At 38.3% G+C, this 23,556-nt stretch overlaps 1 protein-coding gene across 3 annotated transcripts in view; it reads left to right on the top strand.

Annotated features, from left to right (window-relative positions):
* The window catches only part of ABCC8 (ATP binding cassette subfamily C member 8), a 73,091-nt gene that overhangs the window by 5,513 nt on the left and 44,022 nt on the right, over positions 1-23,556 (top strand). For all 3 annotated transcript variants that reach the window (XM_059474644.1, XM_059474646.1, XM_059474645.1), the window contains exons 4-10: positions 4,638-4,804; positions 6,121-6,363; positions 7,204-7,392; positions 12,235-12,399; positions 14,317-14,472; positions 19,893-20,027; positions 21,000-21,162. In XM_059474644.1, the coding sequence (XP_059330627.1) occupies positions 4,638-4,804; positions 6,121-6,363; positions 7,204-7,392; positions 12,235-12,399; positions 14,317-14,472; positions 19,893-20,027; positions 21,000-21,162 (1,218 nt within the window). The remainder of the gene's footprint in view (positions 1-4,637; positions 4,805-6,120; positions 6,364-7,203; positions 7,393-12,234; positions 12,400-14,316; positions 14,473-19,892; positions 20,028-20,999; positions 21,163-23,556) is intronic.

The raw sequence follows: 23,556 nt of genomic DNA, 5'->3' as shown, positions 1-23,556 counted from the left end.
GCAAGCAGTGGTTTTTGTGGTTTTGCTTTTTAGGTTGTTTTGTTGTTTGGGCTTTTTGTTGTTATTTCAGATGTATAATGCAATGTTAAATAATTTAGTGTCACAGCCACATTCCTGCTGTTAAGTTTCTGAGAAGGGTAGCAAAGTTACAGCTGGTAGTTGATTACCCATTTTTGCATAATTGCTGCTCAGTAGAGATTTCTTTTTTATGATAATTTTTTTCAGTGTTTAAAGTGCTGATGCTGGATAAACTCTGGACAATACTTGAATACTAAAAAGTTGTGCCAACAAATACCAACACTTACTTAAGTATTATGGATGAATCTTAATTATGCAAGGATTTCCAAGGAACAGACTTCCTCAGAAAATCTGGTCCTAATAGCGCTTAGGCAATAAAGAAAATCAGACCATCAGAGTCTTTCCCACTTAGTGTGTCTGATTTGAATTTTAGTCCAAAATCTTCACGAGCTGATGGACTTTGATTTTTATTTTATTTTTTCTTTTGTTTTTCTTTTATTTGTCCTAAGATAGACATTTCTGGAAGTCTCTATCCTTTGTTCTTAACTGCACAGATTAGGAGGATTGTTAGTTATCTTTCAATCTTAATTGCAACTACTCAGTATTGACATCTGGGACGAGACAATGAGCACTTGATGCAGATGAGCCCAGTATGGATGGTTAAATTATACCTTTACTCACCTGTCAACCCACTAGAGTGCAGTGTGGCCATGAAGCTTTGCTTTAGAGCCTCATTTTATGAGGTAAATGAGGACCAGGAGGGAAAGCTAAAGCTGGTGATAAGCTTTTGGCTGGGTGTATGGGAAAATGGGCTTGTGTAGAAGAGATCTGATGTTGCACACAGGGAGCAAAGTAGAAGAGCTGATATGACATCTTGCTGCTTCTGAGCATCAGTGAATTTCCAGCAAACTGCAGGGCATCATCTGCCTCAGCTGCAGGATGAATGCTCACAGCTGCATAGAGTTGGTAGCTGTTTAAAACAAAGACTAACAGAGCCTTATCCAAAAACTATTAAACCCAGGAGGGGAACTCTCACTGATGCAATGCAGTGGAGCTTTAAAGGTCTGATCATTAATTCTGAACAGGGTAAAATTTTCCAATCCCATGAAATTCTGAGATGTATTGTTTCTTAAAGATGCTTTTCACTCTGTACCTCAAAGAAACCAAATCCATTTGTAGCTCTTCATGAACAAGTAAGAGGCAGATACCATGACAGATGTGGGGATTAGTGTGTTTCCTTGGGTATGCAAAAGGAGGACTCAAAGTTCCTCTGCTGATCCTGACCCTGCCTTTCAGCTTTAGCCCAGGCACTTGGCTATTTTGAAGTAGTAATCCTTAGTATTTCTTATCAAAAAACGTTTACAAGGTTTGGAATATTTATTCACTGAAGCTAATGATTGAATTAATGAATGCAGTTGTGTGACCCAACTATTGGAACACCTTGATCTGGTTTGAAAGTGTTCTTTTTCTGTAAGATTTTGGTCTGTAATTATATTTCAACAAATGTAGCTGTTCACATGTAGTCCTGTTTACCAGGGCACTCTCATAATAATGTGAATTTTGATGCTTTTTGCACTACATGGTTGCATAACATTTCTACAATTAAGCAGGACTCATTTTAGAATACTTTTCATACTGGATTGGAAAATCGCTGCTTTCTCAATGTTTAAAATACACAACTGAATGGTATTTCTGATTCCAAGAATTTTAAAGTTAATTTCTTTGTTTTAAATAAAACTCAAAAATTTCTAGTAGGAGAAAACTACGAGGCAACAACAGGACTTTGAGGTGTTTATCTGAAAGGGTGGTAGTGTGGAAATATGTGAATGTTTATATTTTAGAAAATTGTCCCTTTTTTTAAACTAATCTTAATTATCTGACTGCTTTACTGTTACAGTATGTGCCACAGCATATGTCACAGTTGAGATGGCCACAGTACACAGAGTGTCACCATACAATTTCAGAAAGCTTCATACAGAGTCACATCACTTCAGAAGGGTGCAAGCATCTGCTCTTTCTTGTTCTAGCCCAACATTTTATCCCCTCATGTTCATGTATGGCACTTGTGTGCCCTCTGTTCCCTTTGGTGGTTGGTCAGTGCACCTGGACACTCCATGGCTCATCACCTTCAATATTATCCACCTGTCCTGCACAGCTGTAGCCCATTAGGGATGAGGCTCTGCTGCAGCCCCACTCCCAATTACCACAAACTGTGTGTGCCTACACCTTACTACTACTAGACAGGGATCTATTTTTCTGATTCAAAATTTTTGTCCCTTTGCATTGCAGTTGTTTCCCTTGGAATCGGTTTATTCTCTAAACTGGAACTTCTTGCATAAAAGTATTGCTTATTGCTTAGTACAAAAAAATTTCTCTCCAAACAGGCACAGGTTAATTAATAAATTAATTAACTTTTTTGATTTGGCTTAAGTCAATAAAGGTGTAGAAGAGTTTGAGTTGGCAATTGCCTTATTTTTCAGAGGTATGGCCCAGGTGAGAATCTCCACCCTGGTGGTGTGGTTTGAGGTATCTTACATGGCCCAAGAAAAAAGCAAGGTCGTTTAGGCGTGTAGAATAGATCTAGAGCAATCCTAAGTAAATGCCTCTCTGGTCTGATCACTTTCCAGTTCAGACCAGTTTAAGTTCTCAGAGATAATTTCTAAAAACTCTCAGCCAAAATGTACTCACCAGCCAGATGATAAAAACATCATCTATAAAGAGCAGAGCCACAATTGCATTTTCCAAGGAGCCTTGAGTGGCCTGTGAGCATTCTCCAGATCAGATTAGATACATTTGTTTTCAAAAGTAAGAAGCTAAGTAAATTCAAATGCTTCTAAGTAAGTGGGACTTGAGAATGTTGTGTTTGGCACTTCATAATACTTCTTAGATAAAAGATAAATTAACATTATAACAATAATAATAAAAGGTCATATAGACCATTATTTAAGCCATAAATAGGATAATGGCTCTGCTAGTTCTTATTTATAATTCCAAGACATACATAAATGCCTGTTGGCTTGGTTATTTTTTTGGAAGCCCTCCACTGGTAGATATTTTCAGTGTGCAATGTTTAAGTCCCTTTTATTCCAAGAGGGATGTGTTCTGAGCCTGTTGTTGAAAGAATGAAACAAAACAAGGCTTAACAGATAAAGGTGGTTAAGAGTAGAATAGCATGGAATGTAATTCTTGGATCAAGTGAGACTTTATAGTCAGAAGGACTGCAAAATAGGGAGGGATAGTGCCTCAAAGGAAGGAAGCAGTCTGAAACAGGATGAGAAGCAATCTAAGTTGGGAAGATGGTAGGAAGCCTCATATAAAAAAAGCTAAAGTTTTACAAGAGAAATTTGGTTAGTATATCTTTAAAACCCTCTCTGCAACCACATTGGCCACTGAAGTGCAGTGTGCAAATACCTGACCACTCAGTGTTTTCCTCTTATGAACTGGCCTCTTAATTTTAGAGGAAGAGAGGCTCCCTTGGCAAATGTCCTAATGCACAGTGTTCCTGTACTGTTCCATTCACTGTCCTCATTAAAAGAAGAGGTTTTATCTTAATTCTGTAGAAGCAGGACTGGCAGGACAAACCTCACATGGATTCTCTGCACTGAATTTAGCTTTGCTTGGAAGGGTAGGCCCAGAGCACATGTCCAGAGAGCTTTCTGGTGCCTCAGTGTAGCTGGAATACCACCAATTCTTTGAAATTTATGGAACTTCCTGATGATTATCCATATTTAAGCTAGACTTAGAGTTGCTAATGCCTTGGTTGAAGTCTTCTTTCTGTGGTGTTCCAGCAAGACACTTGGAAAGCACATCCAAGCTTTTCTTGGCAGTTAGAGCTCATTCCATCTGTTGTACCATGGCAGATACAGCAGCAATGAAAGGTTTACTTAAAAGAACATAACCCCGGGAGGCATTTCCTTAGGAATAGGGAACAAACAGGAGCTGGCTTATGGTGTGATGAATGGTATGGAGAACGCTTCCAAGCCACCAGAGCTTATTCCATGGATTATTTAGCTGTAGCTGATGGTACAATGAGCACCTTGAGACAAGAGGTTTCATAGAACACTAAAAAGTGAAAGTTGTATTCCATGAATGCCAGATATACTTCCTTGATGTGACTGTTTTATCTACATTGTGAATTACATGTATGGAATTTTTGTTGAATGGTAGTGCAGCAGCAGTTTGGACACAGTATTTTAATATCTGTTCCTGATGCATCCCAGAGATTCACAGGGAATTTTCCTTCAAACCACATTAATAGCAGTCTTGTAGCATTAACCAAATCTGAAAAACATCATTCACAGGCACCTTCACTTTTGGAGCAACAGCCTCCCTTGAGCTGATCATGTGGACACAGTTTTACAGCAGATGAAATTTCCTTCAGCAGACTTCACTGTGTGAAACTTATGAAACTAAATCTAATTGAAAAGGCATTAGCAACCAACAATGTCTTACTATTTTAATGTTTTTGGAATTAAATTAGGGTTCTGTTTGACATGAGAAAGGCCATTCTCTGGTTTTATATATTTTGTTGAATTCTTTCTTAATTATATTTTATAATGCCTTTGTAAATTTTTGCAACTATGGAGCTGGTTAATTAGTTTGGGTTTTTTTCTCTACAGCATTGCTGTTCTACTGGACTTTAGCTTTCATAACTAAAACCATCAAATTTGTGAAGTTCTGTGATAATGGGGTTGGATTTTCTCAGCTTCGATTTTGCCTCACGGGACTCTTGGTTGTTCTTTATGGAATGCTACTAGCTGTAGAAATCAATGTCATCAGGGTGAGGGTAAGTAACTATGCTAGAAGTCTCCTTCTGTGGTTTTTATTGGTTGTTTTTAGGGTTATTGGTATTTTTTTAAATCCCTTTTCTAGGTAGTTGGTGTAAAATGTGTTTCAGGAGAATGAAAAATCCAGTTAGAAATTTGACTATTTGACTATCAAGGGTTAATAGTATTTCACTAGGCCAGATGAATATGTAGTTTCAAAAAATGCCAGACTCTGTTGTTGATAATTTAAGATCAATTTCATCTGTTTGAGTTTGCTGTAATTTTTTAAATTATTCTGTTTCAGTCATGAGAGCCAAGTATTTCTGATACAAGAGAAGACTGGTAGAAAGGAATTGTCTGCTCTATCAGGGAGTATCTTAGACACACAAATAGCATCTCTCATTTTCCAGGAGACAATCACAATAAGTGATTTATTTGGGCTACTAGGGTTCCTCCCAGCTATATATTTTTTTCCTCTGCAGTGTCTGCAGTCATAATCTAAACTGAGATATTGGAGACTGCTGGATACATAAATTCCAAAGTTCCCTTCAGCTGGCACTCACCAACTGTGCACACAAATTCAATTTAGGAGGGAAAGAAATATTCCCATGTAATTTTTTTTTGCTGCAGCACCAGTAGCTCCATGTTCTGAGCTAACAAATGTGAAGCAGTGTGGTGTGGGAGATGAATCCCAGTGATAACCTCCGGGCTGTGCTTTTGCTCCTGTGTCCCATGATGTGCTGCCTGGAACTCAAAGTAATGCTGGGACTGTCCTGTTTAAATAATTGAGGGGGTCAGTCTCTTCTGACATGTCTCAAGTGAAAGGACAAGAGGAAATGGTCTCAAGTTGCACCATGGAGGTTCAGATGAGTTACTAGAAAAACTTTTTTTTGCTGAAACGGGGCAGGCACTGGAATAAGTTGCCCAGGGAGGTGGGGGAGTCACCACATCTTGAAATGTTCCAGAGGTGTCTGGAGATATGATGTAGGGGTGATTAGGATGGTTCTGGCTTGGTGGTTGTAATGGATGATCTTGAAGGTCTCCAAACTGTGTTGATTCTGTTTCTGTAAGGTGGTTTGCAGTGTTTTTCCCCTGCAAGTATGCAAATTTTTGCCCCATAAGCAGAGTCATAGTGAATGATAAGAATTACTTATTTCTAGACTGGATGCCTCTGATTATCCTCAGTACCTGAGGACACTGTATTGCTGTATTGGTTGTACTTGAATGTCTTTTAAGACTGATTCATTGATTATCTGCAATGTCCTTATCTATTCTTTGTGCACTTGTATTTTCTACACATTCACTGTGATTCTCCTGGCATTTTTCTGGATTTCAGAGATATGTTTTCTTCAAAACTCCTAAAGAAGTTAAACCTCCTGAGGATCTCCAGGATCTTGGTGTGCGATTCCTGCAGCCCTTTGTGAATCTGTTATCCAAAGGAACATACTGGTGGATGAACACATTCATCAAGACTGCCCATAAAAAACCAATAGACTTGAAAACCATAGGCAAGCTTCCCATTGCTATGAGAGCTCTGACCAATTACATTCGCCTTAATGAGGCCTTTGAAGCACAGAAGGTATGCAAACATGGAATTATATCTGTCTTCTTTCTCAGAGCTTGTGTTTTTCATTAATTTTTATCATATAAGCATGACACAAAGAGATATAAACAGATATGATGCAAATGAAGGATTCATTGGCATAGCAGTCCATACACCAAGAGACCACATTCTCAGTTGTGCCTCATACAAACAGTGATGTTTCTCTAATCAAATGTGTATATCAAACACATTACTGGTTAAATGTGTGTAAAATGTGTGCAGCCTCTATTTTGATGTGGAAAGTAATCATGGACTGTGTTCACTTAACACCATTATTCCTCCTAATAAGACCTGGAAACTTTCAGTTACACAGTCTGTATTAATTAGGCCTTGCAAGGCTATTTTTTTTCCATGTTATTTCAGTTACAGTTTGTCCATAGGAGAGTTCAAGGCTGAAGCTACCTCAGCTCAAATTAATTTTCACTCCTCAGTGGGAGCTGAGTGTTTATGGTATTCTAAGAGAACTTGTTTGCATCCTGCCTAAAAAGTGTATGCTTCCAGTCTCTGGCTTCTCTAGAGAACAAAAACCTGTCACTTCCCTCCCTCTTTTTTTTTTCTTCCTCAGTAGGCCACAAACAACACACTTGAACCCTATTAAAGGTAGGAAAGAAATCATGGTTCCTTTTGTGGAGAGGAGTGCAGTTTATTGCTTTGTTCTGACTCTACAAAAAGAAACAATAGTTGTAGTTCCTCTGCTTTCTACCTGGGAGATTACAAATGGTTGTCAATGAATTAAAGCAGTGATAAAAATACAAAGTATTTGTCAGACCTGAGGTATAACATAATTCTTACTAATTTTAATTTAATTCTGACCAGAACAAAAGATCGTCATCTCCCCAAGGATCCAGATCCATTTGGCGTGCTCTCTGCTGTGCTTTTGGAAGACCCTTACTCCTGAGCAGCACATTCCGTATTCTGGCTGATTTGCTTGGATTTGCCGGGCCGCTCTGCATCTCGGGGATTGTTCACAATGTTGGAAAAGGAAATAACACCATCCGCCCACAGGTACTGTCAAAATGTCACCAAAAAGAGAGGAGTCCAAAAAGGGATGCTGTGATTCTGTTTTGTTTGTCCTCAGGAAGGAAAGCGACTCTGTGCTGTGTTTGAGTGCTGGCAGTGCCAGTGTGAATGTGCTGATACCCACCCTTGTACTGTGATGATGGGTGTCCAGTGCAGGGCAGCAAAGGTGATTAAGGGACTGGAGCATCTCTTGCAAGGACAGGCTGAGGGAGCTGGACGTGTTCAGCCTCGAGACAAAGTGACTGGGAGGGGACATCATCAATTTATGTAAATATCCAAAGGGAGGGTCTCAAGAGGATGGAGCAGGCTCTGCTTGGTGCTGCCAAGCAATAGGACAAAAGGCCATGGGCAGGAAATGATGCACAGGAAGCTTAACCTGAACACGGCAAGAACTTCTTTACAGTGTTGGTGACTGAGCACTGGAAGAGGTTGCCCAGAGAGGTTGTGCAATCTCCCTCCCTGGAGATACTCAAGAGCAGTTGGGATGCAATCCTGTGCCATGTGCTCAGGGATGACGCTACTTGAGCAGAGAGGTTGGACTAGATGACCTCCAGTGGTCCCTTCCAACCTAATCCATTCTGTAATTCTTTTGGGGCAAAATATCTGAGCCATGCATCTAGTCAGCCTTGCATTCTGCAAAATAATCTCATTCAAGAGAACAGGGAAGCATATCCAGAATCCCATCAATATCATAAGGAATTTAGTTGCAATCTTGAGTAGAGATGGAATCAAGTATGTGACTGAGTGCTTTCCAGAAAGGAAAAGTGTTTTTAATAGGCTTGGCTTTTCATTTCTAAAAATGAGGGATGTCTAAGAGGGTTAAAGCAGAGTTTTGTCATCATCATAAAATGCCAAGTAATTTAACTGTGACCAAGCATTCCCTCTAGTGCCTTTTGGGAGGTTAGTTTTGAAAGATCAACTGAAACATATTTTTAAAGGATGCTATTTAAATGAATGCTCTCCAAAAGGAAGCAGACATATCTCTTGATTAACTAAAAATAAAAATGTAACTCAGGAAGCATCTTTTCATTATAAGGTGAGGTCACTCAGGCTGGATTTCTATGAGATACATCAGTTCATTTCTGCAGCTCACTTAGTGTCTGATATAAGACTTTTTCTAAAGTCTGTTGACACTAATGGAAATATACCCATCCACTTAAGTACACTTTGGATTAGGTCCACTGTAAATATTGAAGTCCATCAGCTGCAGTGCAGAAAATTTAACAAAGGCTTCAGGCTAAAATTAACTGTTTGTCCATTTTGCAACCCTTATCCTAATATTTGGAAACTTTATTATAGTGAATAGGTTCAATGGAAACCAGTTAAAGCAGGAAATGAGAAAATTAAAACTATAGTACTATGTTGCAGCAAAGTACTGTGGAAGCTCTTGAGCTCTGCTTTTCAATAATTTGTTTGAGATACTGTTCCAGCTGAAATTGTGATTGGATATAATTTACAGATTGTCCTATTTAATTTTCCTCTAAAATTGTCAGCTACTGCTTCTCTGTGAAAAATAAAAATTCAGGTCTAGTCCTGACAGGCCCTAAGCAGAGCTTTATCAGCCTAGAATCCTCACTCACTAGCTGAGCAGTACCTCACTGCTGTCATTGACACCAATTTGAGATCACCTAACAGCAATAGTCACTGATGGTTGTAGTCCACAAGTGACACTTAAGGGTATATTTTAGCTTTGCTTATGTTTCCCTTAGGTTTTGATTGTTGGTTTTTTTCTGGTAAGGGTCTAACTACATTTAAGTTTGAAAATTGCTTTTGCTGGATGAGATGAAATATCTTTCTAATGAAGAGCTTTTATTCAAACTATCTGGAAGCAGGCTGGGGTGTTCAGGAGGGCTCCCATGTATGTTCACATACCTAGCCCACTTGGTCTGTTTTGGAAAGAAAAACACCAGCTCTACTGCTAGGAATGCTATATCCCTGCTTGTAATAAATCAAAAGAGGAAAACCTTGCCCTTATAGTTTGCTCCTATGAGCCTCACAGGTGTGAGAAACAAGCTTTCTAAAATGCTGTCATATCAAGGTGTTGATAAGTGGGGGGAAACAGTGTTTGTGCTTGACATGCTACTGAGTTTGAGAGCCCTGGAAAGAGTTGCCCCACAGTGGGACAGAATCAGATAAGCAATAGAAGTTGTGAGTGCAATGGAGGGTGATTTTACCCATCTCCTACCCAGCTGCATCTTAAATATTTAGATTTAGATATTTTCATGAGTCAACTGTGTCTTTCAAAGAGAAATTCTTTTTGTGAAATTGAAGGCCAAGAGATAGAATAATTTTTCTGTTCCTCATGTCCTTTGTGACAGATATAACCCACATGGAGTGTAACTCAGATCACATGGGTGTCACAGGCAGTATTAACTGCTCGAGTTAGTGCTGTAGTTAGAGCACAACAGTGTCTTAAATTCTGTCATGCTCTTCATGTTTATTTATAACTCCAGTATCAATATTTATGGCCACCCCAGAACATTCCTATGACACAGATTTCTCTCAGTCTTAATCATTTCACACTGAAGAAGAGACTGACAGAATGACTACCTTTATCATTTGCTGCTAGCATCTTCCACGTTGCAACATTAGGATTAGCAGTTCCAGTATTAGGAGTGGCTGCTGACATAACACATTCAGAGATACAGCAAACTCATTATTTAAAAAGCTCTAGAAGTCATAGGGCCCAGTGTAGCTAAAAGCCCAGTATTGACACTAAGATTGTTTGAGTCTAGAGTCTTTATGCATTTAAATAGCAGCTTTTTGCCCAGCCTTTTACTGGTTAGAGCAACTTTCAAGAATTGGTGTTACCCTGAAGTTGTCAGGAAGGTGAGACACTGAATATTCCCAAATCTATTTCTGAAAATAAAACATCTAATTATTTCTGTTAACGTCTCAAACAAGGCTATTTGCCTTATATGTGAAAGGTTCAGGAAGTGTTCAGGTATTTCTGTGTTTCCTGCAGGCTGACAAGAGTGTGTAGACCCTATTGCAGCTTAAACACAGGTGTGCTCAGTAAGCCATAATGGCCTGATAATGCACCTGAGGCTTGGCAAACATCTTGCTATCAGCAAGTGTGTGATCTTTACGGATGTATGTTTGTCCTCTTTTTCTCTCAAGGGAGTATTTATTAGAAGGAAGGATGAGAATATTCATCTCACTTTCCCTCCTTGTCTATTATATAATGTTTTGATGGGAATCAGTGCTGCACCAAAATCTCATTGCTAGACAAACATAGTTGTCAAACATAGTTGTGGGAAAAAAAGTATTCTTTTACATACAGTAAAAAGTGGTATTAGCTGCAGAGATTAGCAGTAGTGGCCAGATGTGTATGGAGGACAGCACTAAAAACCTGAAAACCTGAACTTGGCAGGCTGTAAATAATCTGGAAGAGAAACTTATTTTTAGTGTACTATAAACTATGTGAAATATAAAATGCTGCTGTAGCCTATGAATTGCTATGGGATAAGTAATAAATTAGGGCTTTAAAATTGCTTCAGGGTGCAAATAGGTAAAATAGCAGTTAAATGTCTCTTTATGTGAACTGTAAATGCTGACATGTACTGTAATTGTTCAGAGTTTTACAGTTAATAAAGATTTTAAAATCTTTCTCCTTTTACAATCCTTATCACCTCTACTCCTCTTTTCTTCTTTGCTTTATATCTCTGGCACTACTTGGACACTTTTTTGGTTCATATGGCCTATTATTTTTTTCCTGGGCTGATTTTCTTATCTCAGTGATTTGAATTGGCTCAGGGAGAAATCCAGTTATCTCTCCAGCTAGTGCACAGTAAGCAACAAAAGCGTGCAGGTTGGAGCAACCAAGGTATAAATAAAAGTAGGGAGAAGTTTGTTCCTTTTCCAGCTGGCTCAGCCAAAAGAACAGCTTAAAAACCTGAATTTTGCCTCTGTATGAACTTGCCATATGGGGTTTTTATGAAGTTAACTGCAAGGTGCAGATCAGATCTAATAAAATGTACAGACACTGAGAGTTTGTGAAATGTAGCTGATTAAGTGTTATAGCACTTGTGAAAACTTCAACAGCAAAGAGACTATGTAGGCAAGAAAAAATGTGCTGAGCAAGGGATCCAGCAGGAGTGTTAAATGCAAGAAGCATTCTGAAAGGGAATAGAAGGATTCATCTTCCTAATTTTGCCTTTAATGGAAGCCCAATCCAGCAATCAAAGTTTCTGAGGAGCCAAGAGGAGAAAGAGGAAGATGGAGACATTTTAGTTATAGAAGGCTTCTCATGGTGAGCCAGCCTCTCAAGTTGTTGTGGTACCAAAGATGTCAGCTCATTAAATATAATCTGAAATAAATGCACTGTTTTCCCATTGAGCTGTAGACATGCATCAAAATGCACTTTGGTGATCTCATGAGCTTGCTAGAAAGTAACGACCATATATAAAAGTGAACAAGATGCTGCAGGCCAAAATAATTTGCATGGTTCCAGGAGTTTTGGGATTTTTACAAGTTCTGAAGGTCATTTTTAGTGTTCAGTAACCTGAGGTGTTAAAATTAAGAAAGTAATTTTTCCCAAAGGATGTTGACTGTTCCTTTTTGATGATAGGCAGTGCACATTTTTTAATAAATGACCATATGGAGTGTCCTAGAGTTTTGGAAGGATATCAGAAATCCTATAAACATCATTTTGCATTTAAGTGAAGCTTACTGACTTGGCATGTTATGAGACTGTGTCTTTGAGGTGATAAATTGTGAAGTTTCAGACAAGGCTGGGAGCACTTTCAAAGTAATAAACTGTGATTATCTCTGTTTATCAATTGTGCAAATTACCATTGCACCTGATTTCTAACTTTCTTTTTGCAGATTAAAATTCTTGGTGTTTTCTTTATTTCATCACAAGAGTTCCTGTCCAATGCTTATGTTTTGGCTGTACTCTTATTTTTTGCCCTTCTATTGCAAAGGACATTTCTCCAAGCATCATACTATGTTGCTATTGAAACAGGAATCAACTTGAGAGGTGCAATACAGGTACCCAATATATTACTAATTATGAACATGTAGTTGTAAATATAAATGATATAGTTGTTAAATTCTGAAATGCTTCTCTTCAGAAATGTATTGAATGTACCATTGCTGTTAGAAATAGTGTTAGCTCTAAGTTGTTTCCTTTGCGTTTTATTTTGATGATTTTATATAAATGTTTATTTTCAATATCCAATGCTGTATTTCTTCTTAACTTCAAGCAAAAATTTGCTGACAGTAAAACTGAATATAACTTTTGAAGTAGTTTAAGTGTGAACTGCACCTCCCATCTCAAAGGCATTTTTTGATAATGTCACATCCAATGCAAATAAAACATCCTTAAAATGTATTGTAAATATATTTTGGACAGAAGGATAGGTTGTATTCCCAATGCATGAGCAGTGTTTTATTCCAGGCGTGGTCATGCCACAAAGTCTGCCAGTCACAGTGGAGTCTGTAAGCACTGAACAAAAGTCAGATTGCAAAAATGGGATCTCTAATCGTTGTATAGCTGACAACCATAGATCAGAGTTTGATGTAGCATACAAAGCTCTGTGCCTGGAAATGAGAGAATTTGGTGTAAGATTACAGTGTGGGATTGCCAAAGGCACTGACTGAAACCTACCCTGTGATAGCATGAAATCCAGGCTTAGTGTAACTTATAAGTTACACTCTTTATCCCCTGAGCTGCATGGATCCTGTGGGGAGCGTCCATGATGAATGGATGCTTTCAATAGCAACCTAATTGTTTAATTCTCTTTTGATCTTACACTTGGAAGCACTTGTCAGCTGACAGACTTCTGGTTTCCATCCATTGGTTTTGCCTGACTAGAGTGAAGTAGAAAAATTCTACAGAAATAAAAATTTGACCCGAAAGTACAAAAAAAAAATTTTGACTTGTATCAAGTGGAAGAGCTGCAAATGACTGAAAAATACAAGAACCAAAGCAAGTGCAATAGGGGAAAAATTGGAAAAGAGAGTTAAATATTTTTTTAAAGAAAAACTTTGTATTTCCTGTTCTGCATATTACAAGTCTAGATAATGCCAGTTCGACTATTCAAATTGGAAAATTTTTAGGCAGCACTCTAAGCAGCAGATGAGTGTTTATGGCAGTCTCCCTGCCAATATTTTTATACTTTTTTTTTCCTATGTTTTTTGTTTAAATCTTTTCTCTCCTCCTGTCCTGTGTAAATCTGCCGCTGTTCAGTGTGCCCTGTTTGATTTTTACCAAACTAGCTGATGAAAGTGTGCTTTCATTATTTTGTACTGTTATTTTTATACCTGTGCCTGATTCTGCACTGAGGCAACTGCTTAATTCAGTACAGAATTGTACCTGAGACATTCACTGTCTGTGAATTAAACTGTGTAATGGAACTGAGTTCTCTAAGCAGAATGTATCAATCAGCCAGGAACATTGTGCTGAGGCTGGATAGGACCTGAGTCAATTGCCAGAGAAAAAGAACAAGGATTATAATACGTGAAGGATTATATATTGAATCTAATAATATCTTAGTGTTAGTTACAGGAAGGGCACTCTGTGGAGATGCTGGAGGTGTAAATCAATAAGAGAGTGAAACCTTTACTCCCCAAAAATGCCCAAGAACCACATTAGCTGGATTATGAAGTTGCTAATGTGTTTTTGGGCATTTTTGGGCAGTAAAGGTTTCATTCTCTTATTGATGCACAGGCATGAAAAAAGGGAGTACTTGGACAACCACAGTGCAGGTAACAGCACTGTGCTTTGTGTCAGGGAAGATGAGTAGCTTTAAATTTTATGAAATAACATAAAAGGCTAAACTTTATTATCTTCACTCAAGTTACTGGAATTATTGTTTGCCCTCAACATGCTGGGCCTGGAGTTTAGATGGAGCTAGAAGTCTCATTGTATTTCTGTATGCTAATACCTTTTGATCTCTCTTCCAGACAAAAATATACAATAAAATTATGCAGCTTTCAACTTCTAACATGTCTATGGGCGAGATGACAGCAGGCCAGATCTGTAACCTGGTTGCCATAGACACAAATCAGCTGATGTGGTTCTTCTTCCTCTGCCCTAACCTTTGGGCTATGCCAGTACAGGTAAGGTGATTAAATGTGCTTTTGTTCCTAATGCACCTCAGTCTGTAGTGGTTCATTGCATGCGAGTTTTATGAAAGTTGGGATATTAAAGAAGTTAAAGAATAACTTGAAATAAAATTTCAAGCTATTAACATCTAGAAATCTTGTCTGTAATAGATTCCACATCTGTGACTGGACTTTAGGTATTTATGATTGTATTAGGATCTTGGCTGCTGTCAAAAATGCTTTGCATTTATAACATGAATTTATAGGGTGCAGCAGGTTACAGTGCATTCATTTATTACATCAGGGAAGTTAACTGGAAGATATTGCAATCATTTGTCTTCTGAATCCCAGCAGAAGCAAGAGAAGTAGCATAAATATGATTACATAGAGATGATCCTTTGGACATGCCTTGGAACTACTGCTGCTTTTTGGATGAAAAACTCCACAGTTTGTCATTGTTTCAAAGGCTATTTTTTTTTTATTAGAACATATTTGTTATGCAAAATGGTTTTGCTGCTTTATCCTGTGGTGTCTTTGGCCTCCTATATCTAAACAGCTGTCTGATCCTTTCAGTCTCCTTTCCTGCTCAGATCACCCTATACTTCTATTTAAGAATTACCTGAAAAAACTGACAATAAAGCATGAAGTTTCATCTGATACTCAGTCCCTGCAAGTCTTCCCACTTTCTTCCAGCTACTTGGTGCACTTTTGTTGGGTGTCCCTTTTGTTGTTCAGTGCTAGCAGTAAATACAAACAGAAGACGCAGTGGAGTTTAAATTCTCTTTTTGGCAAATTTGATATTTTCTAGACGTATAATTTAGTTTCAAAAACATGATGAAAACTTCATTGTGTTAATGTCACAAAGGCAGTCTGGTTCCAGCACCACACAGAGGCTGATTTTGCTGGTTTGTAAGTCAGAAACCTGCAAGTAACCTATCCAGCAGCTTTGCGTTTTAGGTTGCTTGCCCTTGCCCAAAAATTAAATGGTTTTCATGAGGCTGTATATAGACACCACCTGGCAGATTGCATTTCCAGGCAGTTTATAATGTGGTTTTAGGGGTGTTGCTTAGGAGTTTGTGTCCATCAGCATCTTATACAAGTGATTTGTCTTACTCTCTGATAAAACTCTTGTTAGCTTCATGAGACTTGTGCAAAGCCTCAGATCAGGATAGTGAGCATATTAAGGGGTGAACAATCAGTTTACTGACTGATGGCTTCTTTAACTGTGCTTACTACATGTGTGAGATGTAGAAAACCATGCCTATTAAAATATTGAGATTTAAGGTGATTGTGGCCATATTTATGTCACTGTGTGGTTATCTTCATGCAGTATGAATGCACTTTTTTCCTCCAATACACTTACTCCTGCATAAGAGGTATGGACTAGTTTTTCTGATCTACTCTGGAGGAGCTTATATGGCAGTTTAAAACATTTTGCATTCTAGAATTAAGAGAGGTTGATGGATATAGCAGTTATCATATTGAATTTTTCAGAAAACAACTTGACTTATTTTTTGGCATGGTTTCCCTGAAATTATGGATGGGGGAGGAAAAATGGGAACCAGATTATTTTGAAGTGGGGAGGAAAAAATTATCAAGGAGTTTGTCCTAATATTGATGTCTAATTGCAAAAGAGAGGATAATTATAATGAAAATAAATTGAGAGAAAATAGCATATTAGGTATGGTTACTTATTGGAAGTTTTTGGTAATAATTTGGATGTCAGGGTATTTTCCTTCCTTTTATGGGAAGCACAGTAAGAAGTCAGTGATTGTAGACTAAAATGATATTGCTGAAAAGCTATGGAGAGCCAAGAAGAGTCCACCCCCTTAATGATAATGTCTAGGGTATCAATTATTACAGACAAACTTTGTGCAAGCTATCAATTTCACTTATTTTCTAAGACCTCTCTGGCAGCTCAGCGTAGAGAGTGCTTTAGTGCAACAGAGAATTAATCCAATTCCATTGCATATTCTGTAACAACATTTTGCTTTAATGGGCCAGAAGTCACAGACTCATAAAGACTTCCTGACAGTCTGCAGAAAATAAAATTATATTTGCATTAGAATTCCTGCCGTGATGCTCCTTGCCAGATGAGGACGATCAGTGCTGGAGCGTGCTCCTGTTTTGTGGGTCATGCCAAAATCAGTGAGTCACATTGGCCACAAAGGCTTCTTCAGGAGGTTTTCCATAGCTTTCATTCAGTACCATGTTTTATGAGGCAGTCAAAACAATTACTGGCTGCTTGAAAGATGGCTGATACTACATTGCACAAACTCTGTTATTATTTAAAACAGGTTTTTAATTGTTTTGTAGCTCTTAGTCTAGCAATCAACATTTCAGCATCTGCTGTAGATTTTGTAATAGCCATTCATGACAAGGTAGGTTTTCTATACAGTCCAGATAATTTGAGCCCCATCTTTGCTCTGACTGGAGTCAATGGGAGCTTTATCATTGCCTTAAGTTACTGTTTGAATGTTATTGGAATCCATGAGAAGAGGCCCAGGAATGCCAGTCAGTTGAAAGATGCCCTCAGTAGGTTTGACTGAAACCCTGGGAGCAAAATGAGGCCTTAGAAAGGCCTTCCCCCCATGCCTCCATTTGATAAATACCCTTGTTTGATTTCATTGTGATTATTAAAAAATCCTGTATTCTCAAATCTCTGGCTTATTGGTAGGGACAGCTTACACTTGTAATGAAAGGGCATTTGTCTCTTTCAGAACTGCCCACAAAGCAGTTTCTGGCTGCAAGTACTGGCCATCCTTCAATAAATAATCAAGACAAAATAACCAGAGCTATTGGCGAGCTTTTCGCTCCTGATATTTATCTCTGGCAGAGAAGAGCTTTGGGATTTTGATGAAAGAGAAACAGTGTTTCATTACACAGACTTTTTTTTAAAATATGATTTTTGCCTTCTCAGGAATATTGATGAGAGCCCTCCCATCTGCCAGATACTGTCCCCCAGAGCTCAGATGTTATCTATGTACTCTTTATTCTTGACTCCATACTTTGTGATGTGATATAGAATTATGTTCAATAAGATTTCAGCTCTTATCAGATACAATTCTTCACTTTTTTTTCCATTCATACTGAAGATATTTTGTCCGATCGGCTCTTTGTCTCTGCTCGGACATGCGTAGGATGGCTCTGGGACAGCCCACTCTTCAAAGGACGAGTCTGGACTCTTCAGATTTTCAGTCTTCAGATTGTTTATTATTTCTTATCTATAAAATTTTCTGTCTGCCCAACAGAGGTCTGACCAGCAAGGCAGTCAAGGGCACTCTGAGCCCCCACTGGGCGGTCGTCTCTTTTTATACTAACAACTACGTACATCATATTTACCTATTTACCTTTATTTCCCAATACCTTTCACCCATATTAGCAAGTGCACCTTCATCGTGGACCAATCCCAGAGTGCCAACATCACCACAGAAAATGGATGACAAGAAGAAAGAAGGACGAGACACGCCCTGATCCCTCCATCTTGTCTCCATAACTCCCCTGTACCAAAACCCTCAAATCTATATTTCACTCTGTAAATACATCATTTCTTACACCATTCATTCCCAAGTGACTCTCATGTCCTCAAACAGGTGGCACATCCCTTGTAGGGTCAAAGTCAAAGTGCCAGGTACTTTTGGCAACATTCCAGGATCTCTGAGACCCCCGCAAGGGTTCTCTCGGTAACTCTGGACATCTGGAGTGATGTACTGAGTTCCCACAGTATTTCAAAAGTTTGTCTGTACTATCACATTATAAAGAAGATGAAAATGGGATAATTTTTGACCTGTTTTAAACATGGTATCATTAGCACTTTTGCAAAGACCGAGCCTCTCAGTAGCTAGTATGAGGGTTGGAAAAGCAGCTGTGAGCTAGCAACTCCCTCAGGATCCAGCTGAGATAGGTTTCTCCTTGTCTATGGGAGAAGCTGATGCTCTCTTTTTAGAACCAGGTGGTCCCATAATGTCCTTGACAATCAACCAGTAGTGAGGGACAGCAGGCAAACAAGGAGTCAGTGTTCTGCGGTGGCTTCTCACTGTTCAGTGCTTTCCTGTATTTTCAGTGCCCACAGCATCTGCGCACGATGAAGCAGTTGGGAGTGAAAATCTTGATCTGTAAAGACCAAGACCATTTTGTGTTATGGAGGAGAGCTCTGACAGGGGTGTCTGGCAGAGGCCTTTTGTGTTTTGTTTGTTTTCAGACACTCATTAATTTCCTGACTTCAGGTGGAAGCAGATTGCTCACTTACTGATGACTGAGAGATTTTTTAAATTTGGAATTTAACCTTGCCTCTTACTAGATTTGTGGTGCATATACAATGGGATTTTACTTTCATGTCAGTGCCTAATTTCTTATTCAATACTATGGCTCTTTTTGAGAGTCATGTTTTAGTTCAGTTCAGCTGTAGAGAGGCATCAGAGAGTTCCTAAGAAGAAAAAAAAAAATTTCTCTCTGTGCTTTAAATGGATGGAAATGTGGAAACTGCAAACTCCTTTTTTTTCATGTAAACAGCCAATTCCTATAAATGTGTGGAAATAGGCATATGACCATTGAGCTTTGAAATGATGGAAGATGGTGAAGGTTATGAGAGTGAACAAACATATCAAGAGTAGTAGATAACATATTAAAGAAATTTCCAGTAATTGGGTTTTTTTAATTAAGGGAAATTTTGTATGAAATTAACTTTCTATCCCTTTGTCATCTGATTGATTTATCAGCTTACACTTTTGAATTCTTAGATCGTCAGTGTTGCAGATTGTTCAGGAGTCAGTCATTACAATAGTGATAATTAACTTTGGTAGCTTGTATATATTGTTTGTGTTTATTGAGCTGCTTACAGTAAACCATGGATGTGACTTTCTTCTAGATTTTTACTTATTCAAAGACAAAACCTTTTTTTTTTTTTTAACCATTTCTCTAACTCTGTTTGAAAAATAATTGCCTATCTGGCACTGTATATCCTTAAAAAAGGCCCTTGCCAGTTTGTCAGAGATTATCTGAGACGAGTATTCTCAGTGCTATAGTGTGTTATTTGGAAGTAATTTTAAATTAAATTTTATTCAAAGGTGTTTTTCTAAAATCTATTTATTTTTAAATAAAGTTCTTCTAAATAGTTTTGAAAGTTAAATTATGGAAGATACACAAACCTTTTGTAAAACTTTCTTTTACTGTGCATAATGGGGAGAAATACAGAAACAGAAATACACAAAATGCCCAAGCTAGGGAGAGGAGCACTGGGTGAGTGTCTGGGTCCCTGGGAGAAGCCCTGACTGATCACATTGGGTGTGCCAGCAGTGCTGAACTTGTGCCATTTGGGGTGGCTTTAACTGCAGCTGCTGTTCGTTGAACAAGGTCCCTTACCCTGACGTTGGTCTTTGTGGTGCATACCTCAAGTGAAGCCAAGATCTTTCCCTCACCTTCTTTTATCCCAACAGATAATTGTAGGAATTCTTCTGCTCTACTACCTTCTTGGAATCAGTGCCTTAATTGGAGCAGCAGTAATCATAGTCCTTGCACCTGTTCAGTACTTTGTAGCAACAAAACTCTCACAGGCCCAGCGAAGCACATTGGTGAGTGTCTTCAAACTAATTTGTAATCTAAATATCATATCTGGTAATTATGCATTGGTCTATGCTTGGAATTACAAAGCTAACCATGGATGTTGACCCAGAATTGCTTCTCAAACATTTGCTAGTGTTCAAGAATGCCACGTTCACGAATGTGAGATTGTAAGTGTAGGCAGTAAATACATATTTTTTGGGGTTTATATTTTTCAGCAAATGTGGCTCCCTAAGAGCTAAAGTACCTTTAAAACCTTCTGGTCTACAAATAGAGATGATCAGTAGTCATGGACTGAAGTAGCTGTGGGCATTGCACAGAGCTGTGAGTCGTGCAGGGCAAGCTGTCCAAGGGGAAAGGAAGTAGGAATGCTGTGTCCAAACTCGGACCCCAGATGTGGAATTCTATCAAACAGGTTTATTTAAACAAACCCCATGCTGTCCTAACTCCCACAGTGTGTGCCTCAACTGGGCAGCTTATGGGTCTGCTAAGTCACAAGCTGTTCCTTGATCCCTCATTTGGCTTGTCTATAATTTGAATCACCTGCACCACTGCTGAAAATGTTACCGTGCTTCATTGGCATTCCCATGCCCAGCTGCTCTGAACTTATTCCCCCTTTCAGCAACTGTTGCACTGCCAAGGAAGCCACAGGAACTTGTAATGGAGCCAGAGCTTGCTGAAATCTCTTCCACCACAGATCATGGGTAGTGATGAGGGTTATTTGTGCATCTTCCTGTGTGTGGAGGAATTCCTTCCCATCAACAGTATGCACCCTTCCAGAAATGTGGACAGCATTCATTCTTGCAGCTTCCAATCATAGTCAGTGTCACCTAGAAATTCCTGCACAGGGGAGCAGTGCTGTTTGTGATGGAAATGTCTGCACTGTGCAAGGGGGCTGCTTATAATTTATGTGTCATCCTTATGCTTAGGGAAGAAGTGTTTTTATTGTGCTTTTCAGGTAAATGTGTGTGTAAATATTGCAGGAGTACTCCAACGAGAGACTGAAGAAGACAAATGAGATGCTGCGGGGCATTAAGCTCCTGAAACTCTACGCTTGGGAGCACATATTTCACAGCAGTGTGGAGGAAACCAGACAGAAAGAAATGACTAGCCTCAAGTCTTTTGCCCTTTACACCTCCATATCCAGTAAGTCTGTTCCTTCACAGTAATCCACTGCTCAGCTAAGTGCTACTGAATTATTGGCTACTAATGAGTTTCCCATTTCTCTGTCGAGATTATTTCAGTTGCTTTAGGCTCTGATCTGTACTTCTCACTTTGTATCTAGTCAGACCCTGCATTTAATTCAGTAGAACTTTGCTTGTGTGGGAAATATGCCTGAAAGAAAAAATGTGTGCTTCAAAGAATTGACTTTTTCTGGACAAAAGCTTTCAAGGGACAAATATTTCCCAGATTGTATTTAGCCAGCAATATTCTCTTCTAGAACACAGCATTCAAGAGGAAACGGCTGCTGAAATTTATTTATTTTTGAGGGTTTTTTCTGCATTTTGCACAATTCAGAGCATACAAATAATATGTGACAGGCATTGTCTTTGCACTGAAGCTCCAACAGACAATATTTACATGTTCTTACTCAAAATCTGGATTTCTTGTTAAAATAAGTGATTGTTAAAACCATTTCTATATGCTGGAAAGAAAAGTATGAGCATTCTGGCAATTTCATCATTCTGTATCCCGATTCTTTCCTCTCCTGTTATTTTTCAGGCTGCTTTAAGACTTTATTGTGTTTTTAAAAAGACCTACAGCAGATTGAACTCTGTGTTTGATGCATATTGTTATATGCAATACCTATATAATTGCTATGTTAATATTTTAGAAATAATTAGTAAAGTCACACTGAAAAATATATAATCTGTGAGATATTAATGAAATGGAAAACTTTAGCAAGAAGTTTTTGAGCACTACTAGGTACCTGTACAAATATCTCCTGGGATAATAAGGAGGCCTAGTTCTTATGATCACATAAGGTAATGTACTCTAAGAGAAAGATCATGATCCCACTGAATTTATCTGACATTAAATTGAGGTATTCATTGTCTTCTAAGACCAGAATTTCTCTCTGGCAATCCTAGGCATTGTGGGCTTGGAGAGGAGTTTCTGTTTTGACATAAAACAGAATTTGGCTGCATGCTGTGAGAGCAGAAACTCTGTGTTACTCCCAGATCAACATAGATGGGTTCCCTTTGTCTGCAGTGCTTCATGTGGCATTAAAAATCTATTTATAGTCAGGGCCAAGGGTTCAGCTGTAGGGCTGTGAAGGCTTATTGGATTTTAAATCCTCACAGAGTCATTTGCAAGAGGTAGGAAAAGTTGTTTTCATCCCAGGGGTACTGATTATTCTATGAAGCAATGACATAAGAATCTGTATTATTAGAAATTTATATTTACTGATGCTTCTAGAAATTTATATTTACTGATGCTTCATGAAACATTCCGAGTTTGTAATTGCATTCTTATTTTGTATTAAATTTTATATGGGCAAGACACAAGAGATAAGTTCTCAGTTGGGGTAGAGCAGTGCAGCTTTATGCTGAAGGTGCTTATAATTTTGGCTTATAAAGGTTCCTGTTATTTCAGCCTAGGAGTTACACCTTCAGACTTTAGCAGAAATAACACTTGTCTTTGCCAACTTGCACTTTTGCAGACTAAAAAGGGAATGTAAATACAGGAGAATTTGCTCTTTTACCTTAAGTATAATTAGAATGAGAGGCATAATCAGCCCAAAACACATTGGCTACTATTGTAGTGAACGTATTATTTAATTTCTTTAGGGAAAAACAATTAAAAGGCATTAGAGGACCACAATTTTTTGTATTTGTGATGTAGAGGAAGGCAGAAAGATGCTAGAATACTAAGACAGAACAAAAGAGATTTTTATAAATAGTTCTTTTAACAGAGTGTTGAATAGACTCTGGAATTCTTTTCTAAGTACACATAGCTATTAACAGAAATAAAGAATGTGGTTGGAGTTATTTTATTCACAAGGAATAGATTTGCATTGGATTACAGAAAATATACCTACAAGTTTCAGGGCAGTGTTGGCTAGACTACAAGAAAATTACATTTCAAGACCACATGGAAATTGGATCTGGTGTGCCTCACCCCTGTGCCAGGATCCAGGCTATATGTATATGGAATTGTTCATGTGTACTAAAAGAGCCACTATAGAAATTGCCTCTTCCTGTATTTTAATGAAAGGCCCCCACCAGAATCAAAGTTGGGTGGCATCTTTACAGGATTTAATGTACATTAAAATTCTGGAAAGACAGAGAAAGAAAGGAGTGGTTTTCCTACTTCTATGATTTTTTGCCTAATCTCTCAGAAGCAAAATAACTCCAGGCTTTCTCACAGGAAAATAACAGTGGTTACTGTTACTAAAATATCCAGACCAACTGAATATTTTTCTCAGTTCTTAGTCTACCTTTTTTCAGTAACAAAGTCCTTTTGACTAAAACTAATTAAGCATAAAGTCTTAGCTGCAAAATAGGTTATTTTAGAAAACATTTTATTATTCTGGACACT

The sequence above is a fragment of the Ammospiza nelsoni genome, chromosome 6 (genome assembly GCF_027579445.1).
Source record: "Ammospiza nelsoni isolate bAmmNel1 chromosome 6, bAmmNel1.pri, whole genome shotgun sequence".
Taxonomy (NCBI): domain Eukaryota; kingdom Metazoa; phylum Chordata; class Aves; order Passeriformes; family Passerellidae; genus Ammospiza; species Ammospiza nelsoni.
This window is presented reverse-complemented; position numbering and strand designations above follow the sequence as displayed.